Below are 25,343 nucleotides of genomic sequence, written 5' to 3' on the forward strand. Positions count from 1 at the left end.
TCATCGGGATTTCCGCCCACGGAACCGGAAGGCGGAAGTGTGTGTGCAGTCACATGGGCTGAGCTGGGACTGGTACCCGAACCTTTGTGTAGATGGGGTTGTCCTGCTCAGGGTATTGGATCAACGAGTTACTGTGCTGCAGATCCTGTGATGGATTGTAAGTTAAGCCTGGACTTTATCCGCAGCATTGTAACAGGCCGCGCAGGAACCGCCTGTGCTGAAGCTGCCTGAAGTGACAATGGTGAAAGGGGCACGAAAATCGTCATAATACAGAGGTTTACAGTCACAGCTAATATTCAGATGGTGCTGTGTCATTGAATCAATTGAAGGGATGGGGCGTTTCGAAAGCTCTGTAGCAGGGATCTCATACGCAGTATTCAAGGGGCATCAACAGGCCAGCTTTTATGGATATCCCTGCTTCAGCACAGGTGGCAAGGATATCCATAAAAGCTGGCCTGTTGGTGACCCTTGAGGACTGAGTTTGAGACCCCTTTCGTTTCATGAGACATCATGAAATGATGAGCCTAGAAGACATCACAATCTACCCCATATACAAATTGAAATAGCGCTCCACTGGTTGGATGTTAATAAATGGGGTTATTTGATTCAATACCTGGTTAATCTTTGGGGTAATTCGTTTTTTTTAATGATTTTTATTAAGCACACCATACTTTTAACTAATTTTAGAAGACGACATGAATTGCATGTACCTTTTAGCTCAAAACGTTGCATTTAGACTTATCACGTTTTTGCTTTGTGTCTGTCAATATATTTGTTTAATTGTATAGTTTGATTAGTACAATGTTTATTCTGGCTCTCTTTCTGCAGGTAAAAGCCCTGGATTTGTTACCCCTAAGAAGCAAGTATTATCAGGCAGCGCCAGAAAAATCAAAGACAATGCAGCAGACTGGCACAATTTGATGCTTAAATGGGAAACTCTTAATGATAATGCATTTACTGTGGCAACCAAGATTGTCAATCTCAAAATAAGTACACTGTAAGTGTCTTTCTGCAATCTAAATTGCTACATTGTCTCAACAGAATCAACACCCTGCATTGCCCTGTTTTTCAGCCAAACGGGTAAAAATGTTCATGATTATATGTAGAAATAGTGTAATGCCTAGTGCCCAGATAAAGAATAGGTTGATATTACACTTCATGTTATCTAATACTGCAGTGAAAGACTAATGTACATGTATGGTGCTATAACAAAATATATACATATGCACTGATTGAGTATACAATATACCAGGGCCCTGCGCTCTTACCCAAGGCATATAAATTAAATGCCGGGGGACCGCGCTAGGCCTCCGCAACTCAACTTACCGAGATTCAGCCGGCTTGGGACGCATCATTTGACGCTGCGGTAAGGGGGAGTGGTTACCAGCACTGTGGGAGAGCAGGCAGGGGGGCGCAGCAACAAAAGTTTGCGCACCCCTGCAATATACCTCTATATGCATGTTTTTATCACTTCATCTGATGCAGTTTTGACTGCAGTTGTCGGCTCACTACAGCAACAAATCCATTAGTGTTTGTGAGTAAAAGGTGTAGTTCTGCCTCCTTTTTTTTTTTTTTTTTTTACATAGTTGGGAAACAGGGGGTCTCCGAAGGTGAACCTCATTAATATCAGCTCCGGTGACACCCTGGTTCCCGAGATGCTTGCATCCAGGTACCATCTTCTGCTGGGCAAACTAAATGGAGGTTTAAATCTCCAGCGTGACGCAGACCAATAGGAAGCCTTTACCCCGGGTGCCGCAGGAGATTTAATAACCAGGAAGTAACTGGCAGCACCATCAGAATTAAGTATCTCGGGAAACAGGAGGTCCCTGGAGCTCAAATTAACACGGTTCAGCTCAGAAGACAAATATATATCTATATGTTTTATTAATAATGCCTGTGACGGTAACTTTGTGATAGGCTATTAATAATACACACCAAAAATATAAATGGGTTGAACTGAACGAGGCATAGATATGATAAAATATAATTTATTCCTTGAAAAAGGTGAACACAACAAGATAGTACAAATAACAACAAAATATAACACTTACTTAAGATGGAATGATGAAACAGTCATAATTCTGGACTGGCAGTTCATACAGCAATCTTCAAAATCACCAAGACACGAAAGACAATAGCCATAGGCTGAGCCTGGTTCTTATACAATTATTTCCCATTGAACACAACCTAAACCCAGCCCCTCTCATAAATCAGTGGTGAGGTTGACAGTTTTACCCCAGAGTAAAACTCCTCCCACCCAAGGACGTTTAAAAACGGCTTTTCCTATCTAAATAACTTCAGTTCAGTAGTACTTACTGGCACGTGAGACATATTAATACATTCCGGCACGCATGATGCTCCCAATGAGACTAAATATTACCGTGTAATACTAAAATTAAGAGAGATATTAATATCTGTCTCTTAGGACCTGCTAGACATCGTGTCTGTAATCGTTATTTGCGGCTCGGTCCCCCGGTTACACATATGTAATTTTTAGCACGTTCAGCCGAGGACATCTCATAATATTCTTATATTTAATAAGGTCACTCATTCTGATATCTCATTGGGTAACCGCACCCCTGGCCTCCATAACCCCTTGTCAAGCAATCCTTTGAAGCTGGGCCTCGTGTGTAGCGAACATTTGTCACATGTGCTATATTTCACACCCAATGCCCCAGACATTGCCCTTACCTGTCTCTACCAGCAATATGTGTTAACATACACCAAACCCCCTCTGTACTTTTCACACCCAACTTCAATCAAGCCTTTTGAAGCCCAGATATTTCTGAAAAGACACCACACATATTTGTATTTTCCTAAACTGCAGCTCATTAACAGCTTAAGCCCCAGTGTGTGTGTGGTGCAGACACTGGCACAGAAACAATACATTTATACAGGGGAATAAACAGTTGATGGCTGAAGCAAGGCAAAAACACATTACTGGACCCCAGTCCAGTTAACCCCTTGCTTCCCAGGTGAGAGTAGAGGGTGGCCAAATGGGGTGTAACCCCTTTAATCCCGGGCCAAAACCTCTCATGACACCTCCCCTGCTCAATGGGTGCCTGGTGACCCAGCTGCCTTCCCTGGCACTGGGACACCACTGGCGTCCTTGAAGCACTCAATAAGTCCTGAGGGATTGGCCTGGCAAAATTGTCCTCCGGCATTGTCCAGTACATTGTCCTGGCCACAGTGAAGTCCAGATCCTGCTGAGCAGGGCTCTACCGTGGCCGCCGGGCATTCTCCTTTGCCTCCCTCTGCCCCCCACCCAGTGCCTGGTGAACCAAGTCTATTGTGAAGGGGCACCTCTGCAGACCAGGCTGCATACTGGCCAGAGACTGGCATGTCTCTGCACCAGCGAGAGACCAGCTATCAAGCACAGACCGTCGCTTTCCTGTCAACCAAGTCTGGGAAAGAGCTATGTCACCACCCTGCAGGGACCCTAGCTGCTCCGCTATACCCTTGTCTATATATATATATATATATATATATATATATATATATATATTTCACATTTGAAGTTATGGTGGGTGAAAAAGGCGACAAGAAACCTCCACTGTATAGCATATAGCAAATAAAAAGATCACTTGTTAGCACATTCACCTGTAAGACAAGTGAATGTGCTCACAGGTGATCGTTTTATTTGAGGTGTGTATGTGTGTATATATATATATATATATATATATATATATATATATATACATACATACATACATACATACATACATACATGTAGAGGTATCAGTACCGTGTTAGCCGAGCTTCAATAATCAAAAAATAAATAGATGATACCGTTCTGTGGCTAACGAAATGCTTTCATTTGTGCGAGCTTTCGAGATACACTGATCTCTTCTTCAGGATTGTAACATCGCCGGAAGAAGAGATCAGTGTATCTCGAAAGCTCGCACAAATAAAAGCATTTCGTTAGCCACAGAACGGTATCATCTATTTATTTTTTGATTATATATATATATATATATATATATATATATATATATATAAACCCTATGTTTAAATTCTACTTTAATGTGACAGAAGTGGACAACACTATACAAATAAATACCTAAATATTAGTTTCTTGTATAAATAAATAAAGTTTGCATCTAGTATTCCTATCCATTGACTGTTTGGTTTATTTTTTAGATCTAACGATAAAATGGCAATAGACAGCAAATCCCCTACTACTGAGAATGTAACTCAAGAAAATCGGGACCTGGAGACACTCTGCTCAGAATTACTCTGCACTCTAGAAAACATGGTATGTTCTTTTCCCACAACACTCAAAAAGCAAACGTGATACCTTTCTCATTATGAATAATCTGATGTCAATGCTCATTTATTTTTTTTTAAAGGAAAAAATACAATTGAAAATGGAAAAGCTGTCTTCGACATTAAAGGGCGTTTGTGAACTTGAATCATATCAGTATAGTGGAGGTGTTTCAAAACCTACGCTTTTTCACACGTGGCCAACAACCTTTTTCTGTAAGTAGCCAATTATGTTCCGCATATCTCACTTTTGTATCTTTTCAGAGGAATGAAAACATATTGTACATTGAAGACCGCACGGAATAATTCTGCAGGAAAGCATTCCAGCATTTTCTATTTTTTTATATTAGCCCCCATTTTGTTAAAATAGCAGTAAATACTGGCAAGAAGCATGAATATTTAAAGAGGCAATCCAAGCAATAGCCTACGTGTTTAAAAAAACAAACCAAAAATCATTTCTGGAGTATTAGATACTAACTGCATATTTTTATTATTCAACTTTTGGTGGCATTTTTAATGAGTTTTAATATAGTGAGTATCCTTTGATTTCGAGAGCAGGTTTTAGCAACTTCCCAAGCAGAGCAAGATATTTGCAACACTTTCCTTATTAGTTATAATATGTTGTCAATACTCCCAGCAGTTTGAGCTGCAAACTGTAACCATAGATAATGTTACCTTCGTTACATTGTACGTGCTGAGTTATATTGATTGAAGGATTGATTGAAACTGAAAGGCAGCCACATTTAGTGAACCCTGGGAAGCAGGGTCTTTTCTGATCGATAACAGGAGAACTAATCGATAGGCAGCTTAGGTAATTCGTTTTCAATAAAGGTATTCAAAGGCTTCATATTAAGGGGGGAATTTTGGATTGCCTCTAAGGCAGGGGTGCGCAAACTTTTCCCCGTGCGCTCTACTCGGCGCCTCGCGCTCCCCCCGCTAGACTCCGGCATCAAATGGCGTCACGTCGCCATAGTAACATGAACCTGTGGTGTCATTTGATGCCGGGTTACCAGGACAACGTGTCACTGGAAGGTAAGTGTAGAGGCCTTACGCGGTCCCCCCGGCATCTAATTTAAATGCCTGGGGGGAGTGCGCGGGACATCTATAACTGCCGCGCCCCCCAGTTTGTGCACCGCTGCTCTAAGGCAAACAAATGGCATGCATTTTGTAGATCTCAATACAGATAACCATTTGACATTATTACATCAGTATTAATCTCATCTCTTGGAAAAAGTATAAGGCCGAGTCCCCGCGCTCACCCACGCTTGGCTAAACATTTTTTTTTTACTTTCGAGCGCGCTCAATTTGCCCGCAATGCCCCCCCCCCCCCCCGTGCACGCTTCCGAAATAGCGAGGACACCCGGCGCTCATGCTTAGAGAGCTGGTGACGTCACCGTTCTCAAGCATGAGCGCGGTCAGCGCCAGCGGGACCGCAGCCTAATTCGATCATATAAAAAAATAATCCGTGACACATCATTACTAATCGCGTGGTAGATACACAAACAGGTTGTGTAGAATGTAAGACTTCTTCACCCTCCATAACAGTGATTTTCAATCGGGGTTCCGCGGCCACCGGAGAACTCTAAGAACTCTCCCAGCTGTTCCAGGCCAGGCGGTACCCACACATAGCAGTGACCCAGCAGCGGCTCAGTGCACTATCCTCTCCCTGCTTCTGCCAGCAACTTCCGGCCGACAGGAGAGCGAGGAAAAATCAGCAAGAGAGCCAGCTCCCTTAAAGTGTGTGGAAAGAGTGTGTGTGAGGGGGGGAGACACAAGACGGGGGTGAGTGGTTCCCCAGGTTTTTAAAATAGAGTTCTGGGGTTCCCTAACCAAAATAAAGGTTGAAAACCACTACTCCATAAGATAACAAACCTTGATTTTAGATTGTTTAACAGACCATAAATTGTGATTTTCAATGAAAACACCTGGTTTATTTTATACGCTGTCACGTGGTTCTCTTAGCCCTCATTACTTGACACTGTATACAATTATGTACAGCATTAGAAATTCTCTGATCACTTGTACTTAGAGCATTTTCTTTAAAAAGTTTTTTCTAGGTGGGAAGCAGAGGTACTGAACTGAACAGTGTTCATTTTAAATCCAGGAACACCCTGCTTCGCAATACTTCCATAGGTTATGTGGGTAAAAGTTTAAAGGTCCCGAAGGCCAATAGGAAGCTGTGATGGATGATGTTGCAGCTTCCTATTAGCTCCCATGCTGCAGGTGATGAGCCGTCATAACTGGTATGTGCTTCACAGGGAGCTAAAATGAAGTGTTCAGCTCCAGAGGCTGACCTCCTGCTTCAAAACTAATTTAAAAAAAAAAATGGAGAGAAATCCACCGTTTAAGGGCCTGTGATTTAGTAAAGGGGTGCACAAACTTGTTTGCACCCCCTTACTTTTTTCCGGCATCATTTGATGTTGAGTCAACATTAGCCGCTGGAGGGCAAGAAAGGGGCCTTGTGCGCTCCCCTGGCATTTTAGTTAAATGTGGGGAAGAGCGCGGGGCCTCTGTAAGCTCTGTGCCCCTCTGATTTAGAATACCCTTCAGATCGCTGCAGCATTGCAGGGGTTAAGAATGCTTGTTGCACAGTTACTGCAGTATGAGAGGAGAATGGGAAGGGAGCAGGAAAACACAAGGTAAATGTCCTCTTTATTACAGATGACACTTCTTTGAAGATGTCCGAGATGTACAAGAAAGAAGTGTCCCTTAAACGAACAATTGTTGGCGAGATAGCACACACTTCTGACCAGGACTTGCTGATGGTGTATTTATCATGTTGGTTATACCAACCTTACATAGACCACAACGTCAAAGTATTACTCGAGAGCATGCTGCTGGAAACAGGGCACAGGCCACTGTGATGTCCGAGCAGCAGTTTTGTTTATCAGAATAAATTGGACCTTATTCGCGCTGTTAAAAAAAAAAAAAAAAAAAAGTTGTGACAATTCTAAATCAAATTTCTAAAAAAACATTGTTCAATACTTTGTGTGGTGAAAAGGTAAGCACTAAGGGTGCTATTAAACGGTGATAGTGCCCATCAGGACACTATGTCGGAACCTGCCATTGGCTTCAGTGGAATAGAGCCTTGAGCTATCCATACTTATTGCAGTACAGGCATACCCCGCATTAACGTACGCAATGGGACCGGAGCATGTATGTAAAACGAAAATGTACTTAAAGTGGAGCACTACCCTTTCCCCGCTTATCGATGCATGTACTGTACTGCAATCGTCATATACGTGCATAACTGATGTAAATAACGCATTTGTAACAGGCTCCATAGCCTCCCCGCTTGCGCACAGCTTCGGTAAAGGTCGGGAGCCAGTTTTGCTGTTCAGGACGTGCAGACAGACGCATGCGTGAGCTGCCGTTTGCCTATTGAGCAAGATGTACTTACTCGCGAGTGTACTTAACGTGAGTGTCCTTAAACCGGGGTATGCCTGTATAAGAACAAAACGTCCTAAGGCAGGGGTGTTAAACTGCAGTTCTCAAGAACCACCAACCGGTCAGGTTTTTTGTATATCCCTGCTTCAGCACAGGTGGCTCAGTCCACGACTAACAGCCATCTGTGCTGAAACAGGGATAACCTGAAAACCTGAGCTGTTGATGGCTCGAGGACTGCAGTTTGCTACCACTGTCCCAAGGCTTGCGACAGTGTCCACTCATAGGCCGTGATTATACCCAAAAACGCGCACGGTGTAACAGCACTGCGCCAAAACAATTACCTTCGATCCAATCAAACTGCTTATACCGCAAGCAACGGTCGTGGCACGCCGTACCGTTGTTTGCGGTATAAGCAGTTTGATTGGATCGAAGGTAATTGTTTTGGCAACGCCTCCAAGACTTCACTGCTCTCCATCCCCGGTATAATCAAGATGCTGCTCGGCGGCAGAGCTAGGTGACATCACAGAATAGCGCTGCCGCCCTGCAGCACTTAGTATAAACAAGACCTTAAGAGAGTAAGCTCCTTGGAACAGGGTTCATCTTCCCAGCTGTATCAGTGGATGTTTGTGATGTTTTGTTGGTTTCTGACCCCATTGTAATGCCCTGTGTAATATGTTGGCGCTTCTTAAATAAATAATAATTCATTCTGTAAAAGAGAACTTGAATATTACCAGAGCCAGACATTGATTAACCGTGTACAGGTATAAGGTGAGCAGAACCGGTCATAGGAAAAATGTTAACCATCCCTAATGAAATTGCATTGTATAATATAGTCATACCCGGTTTAAGGACACTCACTTTAAGTACACTCGCGAATAAGGACATATTTTCAATAGCACTATACCCCTGTGTCCGTGCACTCGCTTCTAGAGTACAGACACTTATTCTGCCCTACAGACCGCCGTAGTAGCGCGCCGATTCCCCTCGCTTAACAGGCAAACGGCAGCGGACGCATGCGCCTGTCAGCACTTCCTGAACACCAATCCCAGCTCCCTACCTGTACCGAAGCATCGATAAAGTGAAGCACGACCTTTTCCCACTTAAGTACATTTTCACTTTACATACATGCTCTGGACCCATTGCGTACGTTAATGCGGGGTATGCCTGTATTAGATTATGACAAATGGTCTTTTGGTGTAAAATAGTCACTTATCTATATACAAACAACACACTAACCATTCAAAGCATGTTTAATAGATGTAACAATTTATGTTATCTACAAACCAATGCAAATAGAGCAAATTTCTTTAGAAGTGTTATATGAACAGAATAGTTGAATCCCTGACAAATGAGGACACGGAATCCCTTCCCTCCAGAGGTATCCGCAATCCTTTCCACATCGGAATGGGTTCAAATTTTAAAAGGGTACATTTCTTTGTTTATCAAGCTGCTTAATGTTTGTCCTATATCCTTGTAAACTCTTTGGGCACTAGCCCCTTAAAATAGAAATCATACCTACCCATAAAGTAAATAAGGTCTGTGCCATTATATAGGGACTATGATTTTTAACAAACATGCTTTAAGGTTGTTCTGTGATTATCTAACATGTTGAGGGATTGCACCTTGCAGTAGAGCACCTAAGGCAAAAGCAGGCATTTGATTAACCCCTTTCTCATTGAAATAAGCATATTTCAGACTCTTGGGAAGGAAGAATGTGAAGACATTAAGAGTAGAGTTAATAAGCATTAATACTGAGACATTGGGCTTTATTCTGGAAACGGTGATGGTGCTATCGCAGCTTACAGAATAAGTTCCATTCTCTTCGATATGCGTTCAAGGTTTTTCTCCATGTTATGGAGGCTTCCGAGACACAATCATTTGAATGGAGCTCGGAGCTTCCCAGACAGAAGCAGCTTCACGGCCTATTAAACAGGGGCCATAGTTGCTAGGTTTGTTTACTGCATCTCAGGTTTCCACCATGATTATTTACCTTCCCAGGAAGCTGTCAGTGCTGTCACTTGTGTCTACTAGGAAACCATAACTTAAATTAGTGCAAAGTCAAAATGGTTAGAGCCTCTTGGGCAAAATAAATAAATAAAATGAAGCTTTCCACGGTTGTCTAAATATGTGACAGTTCTTTGGAAATACTTTATAAATAAGTTATAAAAATCCAGTGTCAATTTTCACAATAGAAAAATATATATTTTTTTTTTAATAACGATTCAATTACTTATTGTTCAATCTCACTTCCTGATTAGAAAACTTTCCCCTTGACTTTATTCCATTTCCAAAAGCGCTTCCACGGTTTCTAAAGTCCCACCGCTGGGTGTGTGAATGTGCATGGCTGTGGCATCTGCATGTGTTAGTATAACTATACTCTGAGGTGTACCAGTACTGGCAGAACGGGACAGAACTATTCCTTCTGTAGTCTGAATGAAAACATGCTCGTTTCCCTGAGTAAAGAGGCCATGATTTTCACTACTAACTTCATAAATTGTGGCAGTCTCATCACTCTTCCCATCCAAAGAAGCACCCTGAGGGGATAAGGGTACGTTCTGCACAGGGGGCATGCATGGATTATCGCAAGTCCTGACTATATCATCCATTGGCACATTTATTGAAAAAGCTTTTTCAAGTTCTTGCATCTGACTGGCAAAGTCTGTATTGTAAAGTTGGTCAGAATGTCCATGGTCATCAAAAGCATTCTCCTGTTTATACGGCTCACTGTTCACTTGATCATAGGCATACGTCTTTGTTTCACCAGCAAAAAGCAAGCAACTGGAGAACTCTAAATCCACAGCCTTTGCCGTGTTTTTATGGACAAAGTCACCTTCATCAAATCCATCCGCCAATGTGTTCACTATGAAGAGCTCTTCGGGTCGCCTGGATGACTCGCTTGAGCATGGTGGCGTTGTCATGCTTCCATGAGATTGCAACGCTTCTGATGACCCAGTTCTCGTCTGAGGGAAGACACCTGAACCTGATGATTCAGTTTTTAGGTCTAGATTGGCAGTGCCTTCATCCTGTGCAGCTTTACTGATAATCGCCACAATTCCATTATCTGCTGCATCATCCCGTTGGCATCTCAGACCTAAGTATTTTGTAAAAGGACAACGAAGATTCTGAACAGTGCATTCATATAAAGTTACATTTCAGAACATGCTTCCTACAATGTAAGCGATCTGTATGAATTAAAGGAAGTCGGTGTGTATCATTAGTCAGGCCGAGAAGTGGTTTCCATATACAAAATCAATTCTGAGGCTCAAATCCATGTACTCCATTGTCAACCTCTTCTCAATCTACATATTACACCTGCAAAGGAAGCCTCCCGGAACAATGACTTGCTGGCTACACAAATACACTAAGGACTACGTTCACTAGCATTATAGTGTTGCCATTTTACCCTCCAAGGACCACTCGCTACATTAGCCCATTTCTAGTGACTTAAACCTAAGTTAATAATAACAGTATTTACTGAAGCATAGATTCCTTGACAGTGGGGTCACCCCCCAAAAAATGTAATGGCAGATGCAGGTAGTATAGGGGGGGTTCCTCAGCTCGTGTGGGGACAGCGCTGGAGCTTCTAAGGTCGCTCCCCACAATGCTTTGCATCAAAAGCAGCAAAGCATTGTGGGGCATGACTTTGGGAGCTTCCATCGTAATTGACAGCTAAACCCCATGCCATCTGCATACACTGAGGTGCAATAGGAGGCTTCAAGTGTTCTCCCACCTCCTGGACCGGTCAAACAGTTCTGTTTGCTGTAGCCTGATTAGTAGGCGATACAATTTAATAATTAGATGTTTACCGTTGCACTAAAGAAATTCTTGTGATGTTAAATCGGAATTTACTACTGTAAAAAGGTCGGTGTTATCTGTAATGGCCGTTATTGCAAATGACATGAAATCATTTGACAATTTCATATTCCCCAGGTATGTTGACAGATCTCACCATGTGGAGTAAAGGTTACTATAGCTGGAGATATACAGTTGGTCTCGTTTCAGCCCTGTCCCAAAACCCAGATGAGTGGCGCCAAGATATAACGTTACATTTTAAGATAGCGCAGCGTTTCCCTGAAATAATGGGACATTAATCCCATGCCAATGAGCTCAATTATGGCTGTATATTTCTAGGATTACCTTGGTAAATAAGGTGTTGACTCAGGGGAGAAACAAAATGTATATGTCTTGCTAGTTTATGAAAATCAAAAAGGCAAGAGTCAAGCACACCAAGATAAGATTCAATGAAGTGCAAAAAGGGTAATTTTAATGACAAAGATGTCATCGTAGCATCCAACATTTCAGTGCATACAAGCACCTTCAACCCTGATGAAGGTGCTTGTATGAAAAGAAATGGTAGATGCTATGACGACTCATTAATATGACCTTTTTTGCACTTTATTAAACCTTATTATTTTTGGGGTGCTTAACTCTTGCCTTTTGATGCCCAACATATCTTGACCAGATTTTGTCTTAACACTGCTTTATCTCCCTCTTATGCATTTAGAGGCATCCCAAGTTGCTGGTTCTGAGAATCTTTTTTGCCAGTTTAGGAAACATCACATTATTTACCATGATTTAGCAGAGTTTAGTGAATCTTGCCCTTGCATACAGTCCCCATGAAGTCTTTTATAGCAACACTTTTAGTCAAAGCACTCGGCACAAGAATATACAGCCAGTGTTCACATTACGGTTTTGTATCAGCATTTACTTGTATAGCACGGGCAGCATACGAGCAGATTGTGTTGTGTTTTTAATTGTATTAAGAATTTACCCTCATATTCTGCTTCACACAAGTCTTCAGCGTTCGCCTGGATTCCATTCCCATCAGTGCACATATCGTCTGTAACCTCCGTTCTTAACCTTTTCACAGGTGGTAACAACTCGTCATCTGGACAGTTCACCTGTGGATCATTTAAAGCGGCATTATTATTGCGGCAAACAAACCAGTCATCATTACAAGTGAAATTGAGGACAATAAATTTGGGGATGTAACATTCAAAAAGGCTCAAATTACAGTTGCAGGAACAGGAAATGCGATTACAGAATACCCGTCTTTGAAATATAAATCATACCTGGTCTGCATGCTTTTGTTTTAACCCTGAATTCACTTGTCTGTCATTTGAAGAAGCTAAACAGCCTGCTGAGTCTGCAACAGGAGGCGTCTGTTTTGCAATGAGTTCTTCTGTAATGTCCAAGGACTCTGCCACCTAGGAAATATGATGCACTGTAAGTCTCAAAAAAAAAAAGTATACGGATTGTGTAAACACCATCTCAAATGAAATGTGGCAAACTCGGGTGGGGAAAAAAAAAATACAATCCTGCACACTTGTTTAGGAACCTATGTCCTTCTGCACTCCCTTGTGCACCAATGAATACCCAAGGCAGTAGTATGGCAATGAATCAGATTGCCTTGCAAGCCATGCATGTAACCTGAATCGGTTGTACAAGGTCAGCGCTTCCCAAATGTAACCCACGTAAATCTGCAGAGGGCGAGGCTTTCCCAATGCAAAGCATGGATGTCACAGCCTAGCTAGTTAATACAAATAACCATTATACCAAATGCTCACATAGCTCACCTTACTGTGTTTAATTTCAAGGCTCTGTTCAATGCTCAGAACCACGTTACTGAAATAGTCATGAGCCAGGATTTTAACCATGGTGTGCAACTGCTCAAATTCTTTGTATGCCTGTGGGAATAAGGGCTTGTCTGGGTGATCTTGTTCAACCTTCGGAACAAATAAGAACATGTATATTAGACAGGTTGTAACAGTTGTGCAAAGAAGATCAGATTAATCCAAACAATTCAAGCACAGAATTTGTTTGGTCAAAATGTGACCGATTTGTAGAGGGTGTTGTAGTGCACACTGACCAATGGTTTCTTCATAGCAGCAATGCAACTCGCAAACTTGGCAATAAGTGCAGAATAGGCGGAATCTCCACTGCTTGGAAATACAATTTTTCTGTAGATGTACAGTACGTATCCTCATTATCCTGTATTAGTATGTTTGTAATATACTAGACAGTGTACTTCCAAAAGTAGACAGTGTCTGCAGTAGTTCCCTTATCAGAAATATTGCTATGGGAAGTTAAAGAATTTTAGCAAAACAAGTCCTCTCAGCGAACAACCCCCTTTGGACACAATGCTGGCATTTAGAAGCATCCAGCACTCAACACCTACATTAAAAAATAAATAAAACTACCTTCACTAAACCAGTCTTTTCCCTGTGGCTCACTGCATCACGATAGCCCAAATTATTTATACTAACCTTCAGAAGTAAAAATTCATACACTGTAACAAGCCGTGTTAGACATGGAAGAACCAATTCCTTTAAATCATCATTGTCACACTGCTGGAGCAACTACCAACAAAGAAATATTTCCATTAGTCAAGTCTGATTATGTAGCACGTGTGTAAAAATGTCAAAATGAGAGCAGATAGTATTCTGTTTTATGCAGCAAGTGAGAACTTGCTGCTTATAAATATATCAGGTCTACTTTATATATACAATACATACTGTAAATGTTTATATGGTACATCACCGTTGGCAAACACACGGACTAAAATACCTATTTATCCCTAGAATGCAAGAAGATTGCTTACACACCTCTTTCAACCTAGCTTTCCTGGTCCGTACATCCTGCTCAGTGGATATACCACAAGGTGTTTTGGGGGGACGCCCAGGTGTCCCACGCCTCTCAGCACATTTTGTTCTTCCAGATACTCGTGGTCGCCCACGGCGCTTGGGTCCCTTTGGTCGCCCGCGTCCCTTAAATACGGCACGGGCCAAGGATGAGAGACTGTTTTCATTTGGATGCTGGGGATCACACAGCCTCTCTACAGTTACAGCCATCTGAAACATGAAAGAAATGACAGGTTCAATTGGCAAGTTCTTTAGCAGCAGATTGGTAGTTCCAATCAGACACATGCTTGCACAGAATGTTCCTCCTAGGTTTCAGAAGGGGCTCTCAAATCAGTGCTCTGTTCCCCGCCACATGATAAACTATTGTCTCCTACAACAGCCATTCTAAGTAACAGCAAAAGTGAGGCTGCTCCAGGTGAAAGCGATATGCATGTCTGTTCTCAAAATGCAGATAGCTCTCCAGGATGAATATGGTATTATGTTGCAGCATTTATTACATTTCCTTGAAACAGTGTGGTAATGCATGTTGACCTGCAAGAGCTTTCAAACCATGTAAAATTTCCCACAATAAAAGACAGGAGAAGTCCATATATTTTTCCTCCCCATGAATCCTTCACTTATTTAATAACATACCTGTTGCGGGGTTACTTCTTCAGCATGAGGTAGGCAAGCAGTTTCATTCTTTTCAGTGTCCACAATGGGTGGGGTGCATACGTCTGAATTAATATGTGCATTCCCTTTAACTCCGGAGACCTCCCAAAACATGTCACCATTTGTCCTGGTCACAGAAATTAATCTTCGGTCCAAGGGTTCCAGCTGCTCATGAGCGGGATAAAACTTATAGTGCCGGGATAATCCTCCTTTTCCGATGTAGGACTTCTCACAAGATTCACATTGGAACATTTTGGGTTTTAAGGTACAAGTCTGTGAGTCAAATAATGTGCCCTCTCTTTCCCTGTCGTCATCGTCTTCTATACTCAGCTCAGAGTAGTCATCAGAATCTGAAGGACGTCCGTCTGCCAAATCCTCGGTCTTAATAAATTTGTAGTCTTTTGCTTTGTGCTTCGGTGGCCGTGAAATGCGCCCAGAACGCGTTTTTACTTTTAAAGACTTTTTGAGCTTTTGATCTTCCCTTGGACATTTCTCAAGAGCAGAAGAAATTGGGTTATCATTCACTGGAAGTGTTCTTAGTGATGAGGTACAAATTCTCTGCCCATTTAATGTCTTAGTAGTGCTAACTTTGTTAGTACTGCCTACGGTTTGGGGTTTTAGTGAAGGAGATCGAGGCTGCTGAACAAAAAGTTGAATGGGAGACTCTGAAGAGGAACTGTGCGGGAAAAACTGTTGCTGCCCACTTCCAGACAGCGGCTGTATCCGTATGATCGGAATGTCTAGGACACTAGGATTCTGTGGGTGTGTCTTCCTGTGCACTGCAGTCTCAGGTGGGATTTTGAGACCGTTTTCCTTTGTTTGTAGGCATGGTACCTGGATGCGAATGGATTCCAGTTGCTGTATGAAAATAAATTGACATTTCCTGTATTAAGATCCATACAAAATGATCCTCTTACATTTCACCAGAGAAGGATTTTTTCTTATATAGTTGATGAGGTTGAAAAAAGACGTAGGTCCATCAAGTTCAACCTATGCTAAATTTAGACAACAGATACTTTATCCTATATCTATACTTACTTATTGGGGAAAAATTAATTCCTTCCTGACTCCAAGAATTGGCAATCGGATTAATCCCTGGATCAACATCCTTCCCATGTATACTTATTTGGTATACCCCTTTCCCATCTAAAAAGATGTCCAACATCTTTTGTGACATTACTAGGGGAAAAAAAGCCACACACTTTACCACTAGCAAAAGGTACCGCTGTCCATTAAATGTGAATGCATCCCTAAAACAGATTGGGAATCATTCAGATGGACGTGGACTCATTGATTTCACATTTTCTGCATCGCCAACTTAATTGTAATTTTGATTTATAATTTATTTATACAATGTTTTACCAGGAGGTAACACATTGAGAATTACGTCGTTTTCATGTATGTCATGTGCGTAGTGTTCTAACAAATACACATGCATAGTTATATTAAGTGAAGAAGGTTATACATTATATACAAGACATTGCATGCACAGTTAAAAATAATATGTCATTCCGACTTCTTGATGCGAGGCCACTGCAGGCAAACCCTTGCATAGAAAAAAATAAGCCACACTTAATTATCTGAATTGCATACACTATGATGGGAAACTAGTATTCGTATTTATAAAACTTACACTTGCACATGTTAACACATTAACCATTCTACCATTAACCAATCCACAAAACACCATCAACCAACCCCGTGACCATCTTTGCCCCACTGTACTTGGAAATACCACTGATTACCTTGTGGTTGATCAGCCTGGTGACTGGGTTCCCATGACTCTGCTGCAGAGCCACATGCTGAGCCACACTCTGCAGCTGTTGCGCCGCGTTCTCCATCACTGTGACCGGCGAGGGAAGCAGGGAGGCCCCGGTGTTGGAAGACCCGTGTCCCGCTGTCACTGATGTGTCTCCCGGTGCAGGGTGTGGAGCTACGGCCTCCTCCTGCTCAGCCCACCGCAGCTGCTCGATCACTTGCTGCAGCTCCTCAGGGCCGAGGTGCAGGAGGGGAGACGGCTGGCCGCTCTGCCCACCGGCCTGCACCAGGCTGCCGTCCGGCTGCACGTAGAAAACGGCGCTGGTGTGCGCCAGGCTCTGGGCAAGCTCCTCCGGGAGACCCGCAACGTGCCCCGACCCATTGACACTTCCCTCGCTCGGGCCGTTGGCTCCTTCCCCGTCTGCCACAATGACATGGACGTATTCACACAGCTGCTCGGAGGTCACCGCCGGGCCCAGCTGCAGGAGCCCTCCTCCTGCGCTCCCTCCCTCACGGAGCTCCACGCTCCCGGCGCAGCTCGTCGCCATCTTGCCCGGGGCACGTGGGAGCAGCTAGGGGTACGGTAGCTGCTGAAGGTCAATCCCAGCAGCGCGGTCGGTGTATATTCCAGTAAAGGAAGCCGCGCTGGGACAATCTCAGCAGGGCGTTCTGTGTAATCGGTGCTCATGCAATTGTGCCCTCTTTATGCACTTGGTTGTGTTGTTTTCCCCCTGGTAACCTTGGATTTGTGTACTTTTTTTTGTGTATTTGTGACCTTGGATTTGTGCCCGTTAGTAGTAAATTCGATGTGTTTATGACGCTGGAAAAGGGAAATCGCAGATTTTCGCAACATAATTTTACACTTGCTGCCGTAGGTGTCCCAAAAAGTATCCTCCTTATTAATAGAACGGAAAGAGTATATAAATAATATATATATATAAAGAATAAATTATACTTCTTATAAATAGAACGGAAAGAGTATAGAAATAATATATATAAAGAATAATTAAAAAAAAAAAACTGGCCCGTACGGGGATCGAACCCGCGACCTTGGCGTTATTAGCACCACGCTCTAACCAACTGAGCTAACCGGCCATGTGTCTATACAGCAAGCTAGAAATCTACATGTACTATGTTTCACAGTGAAAGTATGCAGCAAAAAATATACAGATTATAAGTACTTCAATTAGAAAAGGTTATATGTCTGAAAATGTGCAAGAGAGGGGGTTGAGGCTCTAAATATGGGAATGTATCAATAAAATATGGAAAAATAAACAATTATCTTTATTGATCATTATGTGTTACATTTAAAAAAGTATTAATATAAATATATATATAAAAAATTAAATACATATATAAGAATCAAATGACCCTGTGCAAAAGGCAGAGCACAGTACTGTGTGATGAAAAGGATATATTCACATATTCACATATTCACATAGACATAAACATCGCCCGGCTAGCTCAGTCGGTAGAGCATGAGACTCTTAATCTCAGGGTCGTGGGTTCGAGCCCCACGTTGGGCGGAATATTTTTTTTTTCTATTGATACATTTTTGTATATGCATCCTAAATATATTCGTAAATTTGTAAAATCATTTATAAGAAAAATAATATATAAATCAAACCATTTTTTACATCATTTATTTCAACGGAAAAAAAACCGCCCTCCATGCGGGACAGGAGGCTTTCTGGTCCTCATGGGGAGAGGTAGGTGGGGACTCGTGACGTAAACACGTCACAACCATCAAGCGTCGGGGACCTTGGTGACCGCCTGCAGGTCGGGGTGCGGTTGCCTTGGAGACAAGAATACAACATGGCGTCCTGACAGCATCTTCTCCTCTGCCTCCAGAGAGTGTCCAGGCCTCCGAGCCGGGGGCGCCATGCCCGGGCTCTCCTAATCCTATCAATAACTGCGTGTTATCCGTGTTAGAACAAGATGAACAGTAAGTGTTATGCGAGGATGTACACACATACGAGGGTTAGACAGACACTCGGACACTCCTTATTGCCAGGGCTGTCACACTCGGACACTCCTTATTGCCAGGGCTGTCACACTCGGACACTCCTTATTGCCAGGGCTGTCACACTCGGACACTCCTTATTGCCAGGGCTGTCACACTCGGACACTCCTTATTGCCAGGGCTGTCACACTCGGACACTCCTTATTGCCAGGGCTGTCACACTCGGACACTCCTTATTGCCAGGGCTGTCACACTCGGACACTCCTTATTGCCAGGGCTGTCACACTCGGAAACTCCTTATTGCCAGGGCTGTCACACTCGGACACTCCTTATTGCCAGGTCTGTTACACACAGACACTCTTCACGCCAGGGCTGTCACACTCGGATACTCCTCACGCCAGGCCTTCCTCACTCGGACACTCCTCACATCAGACCTGTCACACTCGGACACTCCTCACTTCAGACCTGTCACACTCGGACACTCCACATCAGACCTGTCACACTCGGACACTCCACATCAGACCTGTCACACGCGGACACTCCACATCAGACCTGTCACACTCGGACACTCCACATCAGACCTGTCACACTCGGACATTCCTTAAACCAGGCCTGTCACACTCAGACACACCTCACGCCAAGCTTGTCACACTCGGACACTCCGCATGCTAGACCTGTCTGTATCTGTCAAGAGGTTTCACTTGCAGCCGTGGACACGACACATTCAAACATTATCACAAGGACAAGCAATACAAGAGAATCTCAGTGCAAAAACGGAATCTGGCGTAAAAACGATCTTGTTTCTTTCAATGAATATTGCTTAATTTTGCATTTCATATGTGTAATTATTATATATCATTTTTTGTAATACTGTGATTCTTGTTAACAAGAGAATTATATGGCATTTGGGAGCTATATATATATATATATATATATATATATATATATACCCTCACCCCCTCCCTCCCCCCACCACCACACACACACCATATATATGTAAAATATTTTATTGCGTGACCTACTGTCAATTTTGTACACTGCAATATTGTAATCTCTGCTGTATTATTTCCTCATTGAGGAATAAGCCCTTACCAGTAATACCAAAAGCAGTCATTTTGTATATTCCATGATATATTCCATTGCTCTATACAAAGTTAAACTTTCAACCACAAATTATAAAAGCTCTTTAACGTATATTTCATTTGACGACATGAGAGATTTCACTTTATTCCAATTTTGCATCTGAAAAAATTGGATTGCAAGACTGGTACTATAAAAAAAAACATGTTGGTTTTTTTACATGGCAAATATGAATATATATGATATATTAAAGAAGAAAATAATTGGAATGTACTTGCTGTAACTGTCTCCCTTTTCCAGGATACAAAACTATTAGCAAAGTAGGTGAAGGCACGTTTTCTGAAGTTATGAAGACACAGAGTTTAAAAGATGGAAACTACTATGCATGTAAAAAGATGAAACAACATTTTAAAAGGTATGCAAATATCGGGGTGAATCACCTACACCCACACTCTTGATTTACATGTATCTAACTTGGTTGTGTGAATAGTAATTAGAAGTTTAGATGTGAACAGGAATACTTTCTATCAGTGTCTGTTTATAATTGTAAAATTATACATGTTTAACAATGCATGTCAGGGTTTAACAAACTTTACCAGCCACAAAGATGCAAATGTCTGCCTTTAAAAATGCATTTTATTTTAGCAGTATTTTCTTATTTTGTAAATCTAATGGTTTTTTTTTTGTTGTTCCACTGATTAATCTTACATACGGTGTATTTGCGATTTCAGACAAAGAGTTAAACATCCATTTTAATGAAAACAACAAATATGTTCTTATGCTTTAATGTTTGTTTTTTCATTATTTAACTTTCCTCATTACATTATAGTATTGAACAGGTGAACAATTTGCGGGAAGTACAAGCACTAAGGCGACTGAGCCCTCATCCGAACATTCTTATGTTACATGAAGTTCTCTTGTAAGTATTTTTACATGTTTGGGTGACGTTTTTATAAAGATTGGCGAGTGGTCACAGAACAAACCAGTTATGACCTGCAACTATCCATCATACTTGCTAAAACATATTTTATCGGGATGTAGATCTCTTCATACTTTGTATTTTGTGAAATTAGGGACCAATTATTGATTGCTTTTTATGTCTACCGATGAAACATACAACAAAGCCTTGTAAAAATCATTAACACGTTTTTTAAAATAGTTTATTGATGCCAATAACCTCTGAAGTTTGTCACACAGCATTGTAATAGTATAGTACAGGGGAGGGCAACTCCAGTCCTCAAGGGCCACCAACAGTTCAGGTTTTTAGGATATCCCTGCTTCAGCACAGGTGCTCAATCAGTGGCTCAGTCTTTGACTGAGCAACCTGTGCTGAAGCAGGGATATCCTGAAAACCCTTGAGGACTGGAGTTGGCCATCCAATATAGTATCACTGCAAGTGGATACAACAAAAGAACTAAATGATTAATGTTATATATCACAATAATAGCAGATATAGTGGGAGGGTGGCAGGCAAGAAAATATGCCATTGAAGCGACAATCCATGCAGCACATTAAAAAAAAATAAAAAGTCTTTGTTTGGTTTTAATATATGCAGTCTTTGATTACCTTTATTGAAAACTAATTACCTAAGCTGCCAATCAATTAGTTCTCCCTTGATCGATCAGCAAAAATCCTGCTTTCACTAAATGGCTGTCTTTCAGTTTCAATCAATCCTTCGTCAATGTAACTCAGCAGCTACAATGTATTCTTATATTACTAAGGTAACATTATCTATTGTTACAATTTGCAGCTCAAACTGCTCAGAATTTTGGCAACAAATTATCACAAACAGGAAAGTGTTACAAAGATCTTGCCCTGCTGGGGAAATGTGTTAAAACCTGCTATAGTACCGTAATCAAAGGATGCTCAATTAAGTTAAAACTAATTAAAATGGAAGAGTAGAATTTAAAAAATATGTAATAAGTTTTATCTAATACTACAGAACTGAATTATTATTAAAAAAAAAAAAACCACATGTAGGATATTGCAATGGTTGCTCCTATCGCTATAATAATTATAAATTATAATAAAGGCTTTTAACATTGTAACTTCAGATGTTACACTGCTTACCACAAGTACAAGTAACCATTAACTGAACAAACAATTGCAAGCTTCTCTAGAGTGTTTTTAACGGGTGAAAAAATTGTGATTTTTTCTGTAAACATAAATCAGTCTGTTTACTAATTTACAAATTAATAAATGTTAAACGAAGAAGCCCCAATGGCCATCCAACATGAGATTATTTGATTAATTTCTATGTGTTTTGTTCTCACTAGTGTGGGTCATTTAGTTAAATCTTTTGTCAAAAACCTGTTAAACTGCAACCACATGTGACATGTAAGCGCTTTAAAACTCCGCATACATGTTACGCATCCCATGTTATTGATCATCATTGTTTTGTTTCAGCTATTCTCTATGCCAGGGGCGCTCAACGCCAGTCTTCAAGCCCCCCCCCCCCAACAGGTCAGGTCTTCAGAATATCCCAGCTTCAGCATGGGTGGCTCGATCAGAGGCCCAGACAGAGCCTCTGATTGAGACACCTGTGCTGAAGCAGGAACCGATTAAGCCACCTGTGCTGAAAAAGGGGCTGATTGAGTCACTTATGCTGCAGCAGGGATATCCTGAAAACCTAACCTGTTGGGGGGGCTATACGCCACCCTGACTCTTGCGTTTTGTCCAGGGATGTAGTTACCCCGTTTGTATCTACTGTACAGCCAGCTCCCCCCTAAAGCCTCTCACCTCTGGAATGCACTTCCCACTCTCTCCATCTTTAAGAACCATCATAAAACCCACCTCTTTAACCAAGCATATAGGTAGCACCGTGGCTGCTGCTATACACCTCATTCATTGACCGTGGCCCCTTGCAGACGCACTTGCCAGAACACTCTCCTACTGTCAGCATGTTTTTCCTACTTACCACTTAGATTGTAAGCTCTTCAGGGCAGGAACTCCTTTTCCTAATGTTACTTTTATGTCTCAAGCGCTTATTTCCATTATGTGTTATATTATGTCATGTGTATTACTGCTGTGAAGCGCTAAGTACATGGCTGGCGCTATAAAAGATACACACATACACATACACACACATATATATATATATATATATACATATATATATATATATACATATATATATACATAGAATATCGTGGGACTGGGTTTTAAGCTCGCTAAATTTGTGTATGTCTTATTAATTTGTAAATTGCCTTTAACCATTATCATTTATATTATTGTACAGTGACAGAAAAGCTGGTTGCCTTGCTCTGATATGTGAACTAATGGATATGAATATCTACGAGCTAATAAGGGGTAAATATAATGTCTTACCAATACCTATCCAATAAGATAGATTATCAATGGGTTACACTTAAATACGTGATTGCCTTTAATTAAGAACTAACTCAATTAAAATGTCCAAATCTACATAGATGATAATGCTTATGAGTATACCATAGAGTGGATTACATGACATCTGGGAGGGTGGAGAAAGCAGGACATAAACAGTAAATAATGGTTGGTATTTGCAATATATAAAAATTGATGTTGACATTTATTGGTTAAAAAAAAAAAATAGGTAACAGTGCTTCTAGATAAACACTCAATACTTAAGTAGTAAAACAAAAAATTGTTATCAGCACCTCAAAGAGTCCAAAGTCTGTGAAATGCAATAGATCTACCATGCTTATGGGTCTGATCTGGTGGGTCCGGATTGTTCTCAGATGCCCACATAGACTTGTTTCAGAACACGTGAAAAGAAACACATGAAACAATCATAGTGTATACTGTTAGCAGATGGGACATTAACAACACAGAAAGACAGACAGAACAACCACAAAATGGACTAAATACATAAAACTACTAAAACAATGAAGCTTAGATAGTAGCTAATTTAATCATTTCTTTTATATATAAACAATATAAAAGACATAAAAAGATAAAAATATGGCTAAAGACACAGAGAGCTGCTGGCTGACGATCTTCCGGGAGCGTGGAAAAAGTGGAGTCCTACTTACAAACAGTAGGATAATAACTGGCACATCGGTTAAATTCCAGTATGGTATGCTGCAGGGGTCCCGTAGAGGCTCCCCTCAGAAGCGCCTTGGCACGGAGGATTATCTGTACTCCGCCGCCGCTTCCTGGATGCAGTTCTCCTCCTTGGTATTTCGCCCTGCTCCGGTTGCGTCACGTCACGTATCCAACGTGCTGACGCTGATTCCTAGTCTGTGTGTAGGACAACTACAGATACGGTGGCCGCATGTGTCCAAAAAGCCCTACGCGTTTCGTGAAAGATTCACTTCTTCAGGGGTATGTTGTATTCTATAGTGTATTACTGGTTATATACCCGCAATAATCATTCTAAAGTCCGTGATTGGTTATCAATAACGGGAAGATAGGGACTGCTAGTGAGCTTCTAAATACATAACATGCTTAACTATAGAACACAAAATATAAGAACAAAAACAACATAAATTCTGCTATTACAGTACAACCAAAATAAAACATTAATCACTCTATACATATCAAATTGAGCTCTATTTATGTGCAATATCCATATATGAAGACCTCCAAAGATACCGTGGAATACATATATCTTAATTGATAACTGTACATATAATGCATCATGTCATTTGTGTGTGTGTGTATATATATATATAGAACATGATAATTGTACCAATGTATCCTACTAGTGCAAAATGGTTAACACGTGTCTTTAATACAATACTCCATAACACTGTGGATCACTTCGTGGTCCAATTATGTTCCACCACAAACAGTAATGGTATACAGGCATACCCCGCATTAATATACGCAATGGGACCGGCGCATGTATGTAAAGCGAAAATGTACTTAAAGTGAAGCACTACCTTTTCCCACTTATCGATGCATGTACTGTACTGCAATCGTCATATACGTACATAACTGATGAAATAACGCATGTGTAACAGGCTCTATAGTCTCCCCGCTTGTGCACAGCTTCGGTACAGGTAGGGAGCTGGTATTGCTGTGCAGGACGTGCTGACAAGCGCATGCGCAAGCTGCTGTTTACCTATTGGGCGATATGTACTTACTCGCGAGTGCTCTTAAAGTAAGTGTCCTTAAACCGGGGTATGCCTGTACTTAGAAGTTATTTCTAAAAATATGAAATTCTATATTACCATATTCAAATCTGTATTTCATTCATTTTGAATGTGAAAAGATCTATGATTCAATAGCTGTTAGGGTCATGTACATATATATCACCACAGATGGTGGTGGAATATTATATAATTAAATTGCCGATAATGGGAGATTTTATGCTGCCAAAAATGGGCATAAACATGGTTGCCACCTCTCCGGGTTTGACCCGGACACTCCGGATTTCGGGCTCTTACCGCTGTCAATCTCTGGGTGGTGGTGCAGTGTTTTGCTGCGGCGACTCCGGTATTCTCCTGCAATTCTCCCTCCATCTGCAGTGAACATGGCTGCCGCCACGTTGCCATGGCAACCGCACGCCACGTGACGTCATGACGCTATGTTATGGCAAATCGACGCCGCGTAGCTTCATGACATGACGTAGCGTCTGGTTGCCATGGCAATGCGGCGTCATTTGATGCCAGGCA

The 25,343-nt window shown here is 41.6% G+C and overlaps 3 protein-coding genes and 2 non-coding genes across 13 annotated transcripts in view; 3 read left to right on the top strand and 2 right to left on the bottom strand.

Annotated features, from left to right (window-relative positions):
• The first annotated feature begins 1 nt into the window (after position 1).
• On the top strand, positions 2-14,892 carry CINP (cyclin dependent kinase 2 interacting protein). 2 transcript variants are annotated; one of them, XM_075615035.1, is made up of 5 exons: positions 2-157; positions 829-997; positions 4,141-4,255; positions 4,350-4,479; positions 12,521-14,892. In XM_075615035.1, the coding sequence occupies exons 1-5, from the start codon at positions 151-153 to the stop codon at positions 12,640-12,642; spliced, it is 543 nt and encodes a 180-aa protein (XP_075471150.1). In that variant the 5' UTR covers positions 2-150; the 3' UTR covers positions 12,643-14,892. The 2 variants fall into 2 exon arrangements, with proteins under 2 accessions (XP_075471150.1, XP_075471149.1); XM_075615034.1 differs by lacking the exon at positions 12,521-14,892 and adding an exon at positions 6,925-8,375.
• ZNF839 (zinc finger protein 839) lies at positions 6,925-17,302 on the bottom strand. Its single transcript, XM_075615033.1, has 8 exons — positions 16,688-17,302; positions 14,925-15,800; positions 14,256-14,501; positions 13,917-14,009; positions 13,227-13,376; positions 12,723-12,857; positions 12,422-12,551; positions 6,925-10,741 (listed from the first exon to the last, which is right to left on the bottom strand). Exons 1-8 carry the CDS (start codon positions 17,246-17,248, stop codon positions 9,927-9,929), a joined length of 3,006 nt encoding a protein of 1,001 aa, XP_075471148.1. The 5' UTR covers positions 17,249-17,302; the 3' UTR covers positions 6,925-9,926.
• Positions 17,303-17,721: 419 nt separating this feature from the next.
• Positions 17,722-17,795, bottom strand: TRNAI-AAU (transfer RNA isoleucine (anticodon AAU)). Its single transcript has one exon. It is a non-coding gene; the product is annotated as a tRNA-Ile (tRNA).
• Positions 17,796-18,153: 358 nt separating this feature from the next.
• Positions 18,154-18,226, top strand: TRNAK-CUU (transfer RNA lysine (anticodon CUU)). The gene has a single exon. It is a non-coding gene; the product is annotated as a tRNA-Lys (tRNA).
• Positions 18,227-18,438: 212 nt separating this feature from the next.
• The window catches only part of MOK (MOK protein kinase), a 33,195-nt gene continuing 26,290 nt past the window's right edge, over positions 18,439-25,343 (top strand). For 2 of the 8 annotated variants that reach the window (XM_075615040.1, XM_075615041.1), the window contains exons 1-4: positions 18,439-18,645; positions 20,044-20,158; positions 20,573-20,662; positions 22,982-23,052. In XM_075615040.1, the coding sequence (XP_075471155.1) occupies positions 18,639-18,645; positions 20,044-20,158; positions 20,573-20,662; positions 22,982-23,052 (283 nt within the window). In that variant the 5' untranslated portion in view covers positions 18,439-18,638. The remainder of the gene's footprint in view (positions 18,646-20,043; positions 20,159-20,572; positions 20,663-22,981; positions 23,053-25,343) is intronic. The other 6 variants (XM_075615044.1, XM_075615043.1, XM_075615045.1 and 3 more) reach the window with 4 other exon arrangements.

The sequence above is a fragment of the Ascaphus truei genome, chromosome 9 (genome assembly GCF_040206685.1).
Source record: "Ascaphus truei isolate aAscTru1 chromosome 9, aAscTru1.hap1, whole genome shotgun sequence".
NCBI lineage: Eukaryota > Metazoa > Chordata > Amphibia > Anura > Ascaphidae > Ascaphus > Ascaphus truei.

Excerpts from the sequence above, each read along its gene's own strand:
- CINP (XM_075615034.1), top strand. Across the intron at positions 998-4,140 it reads AATCTCAAAATAAGTACACT|ATCTAACGATAAAATGGCAA; the intron begins GTAAGTGTCTTT and ends TTTATTTTTTAG. Across the intron at positions 4,256-4,349 it reads TCTGCACTCTAGAAAACATG|GAAAAAATACAATTGAAAAT; the intron begins GTATGTTCTTTT and ends TTTTTTTTAAAG.
- ZNF839 (XM_075615033.1), bottom strand. The coding sequence starts at position 17,248 with ATGGCGACGAGCTGCGCCGGGAGCGTGGAGCTCCGTGAGGGAGGGAGC. Across the intron at positions 15,801-16,687 it reads CCAGGCTGATCAACCACAAG|CAACTGGAATCCATTCGCAT; the intron begins GTAATCAGTGGT and ends ATTTTCATACAG. Across the intron at positions 13,377-13,916 it reads ATGAATTTTTACTTCTGAAG|GTTGAACAAGATCACCCAGA; the intron begins GTTAGTATAAAT and ends TTTGTTCCGAAG.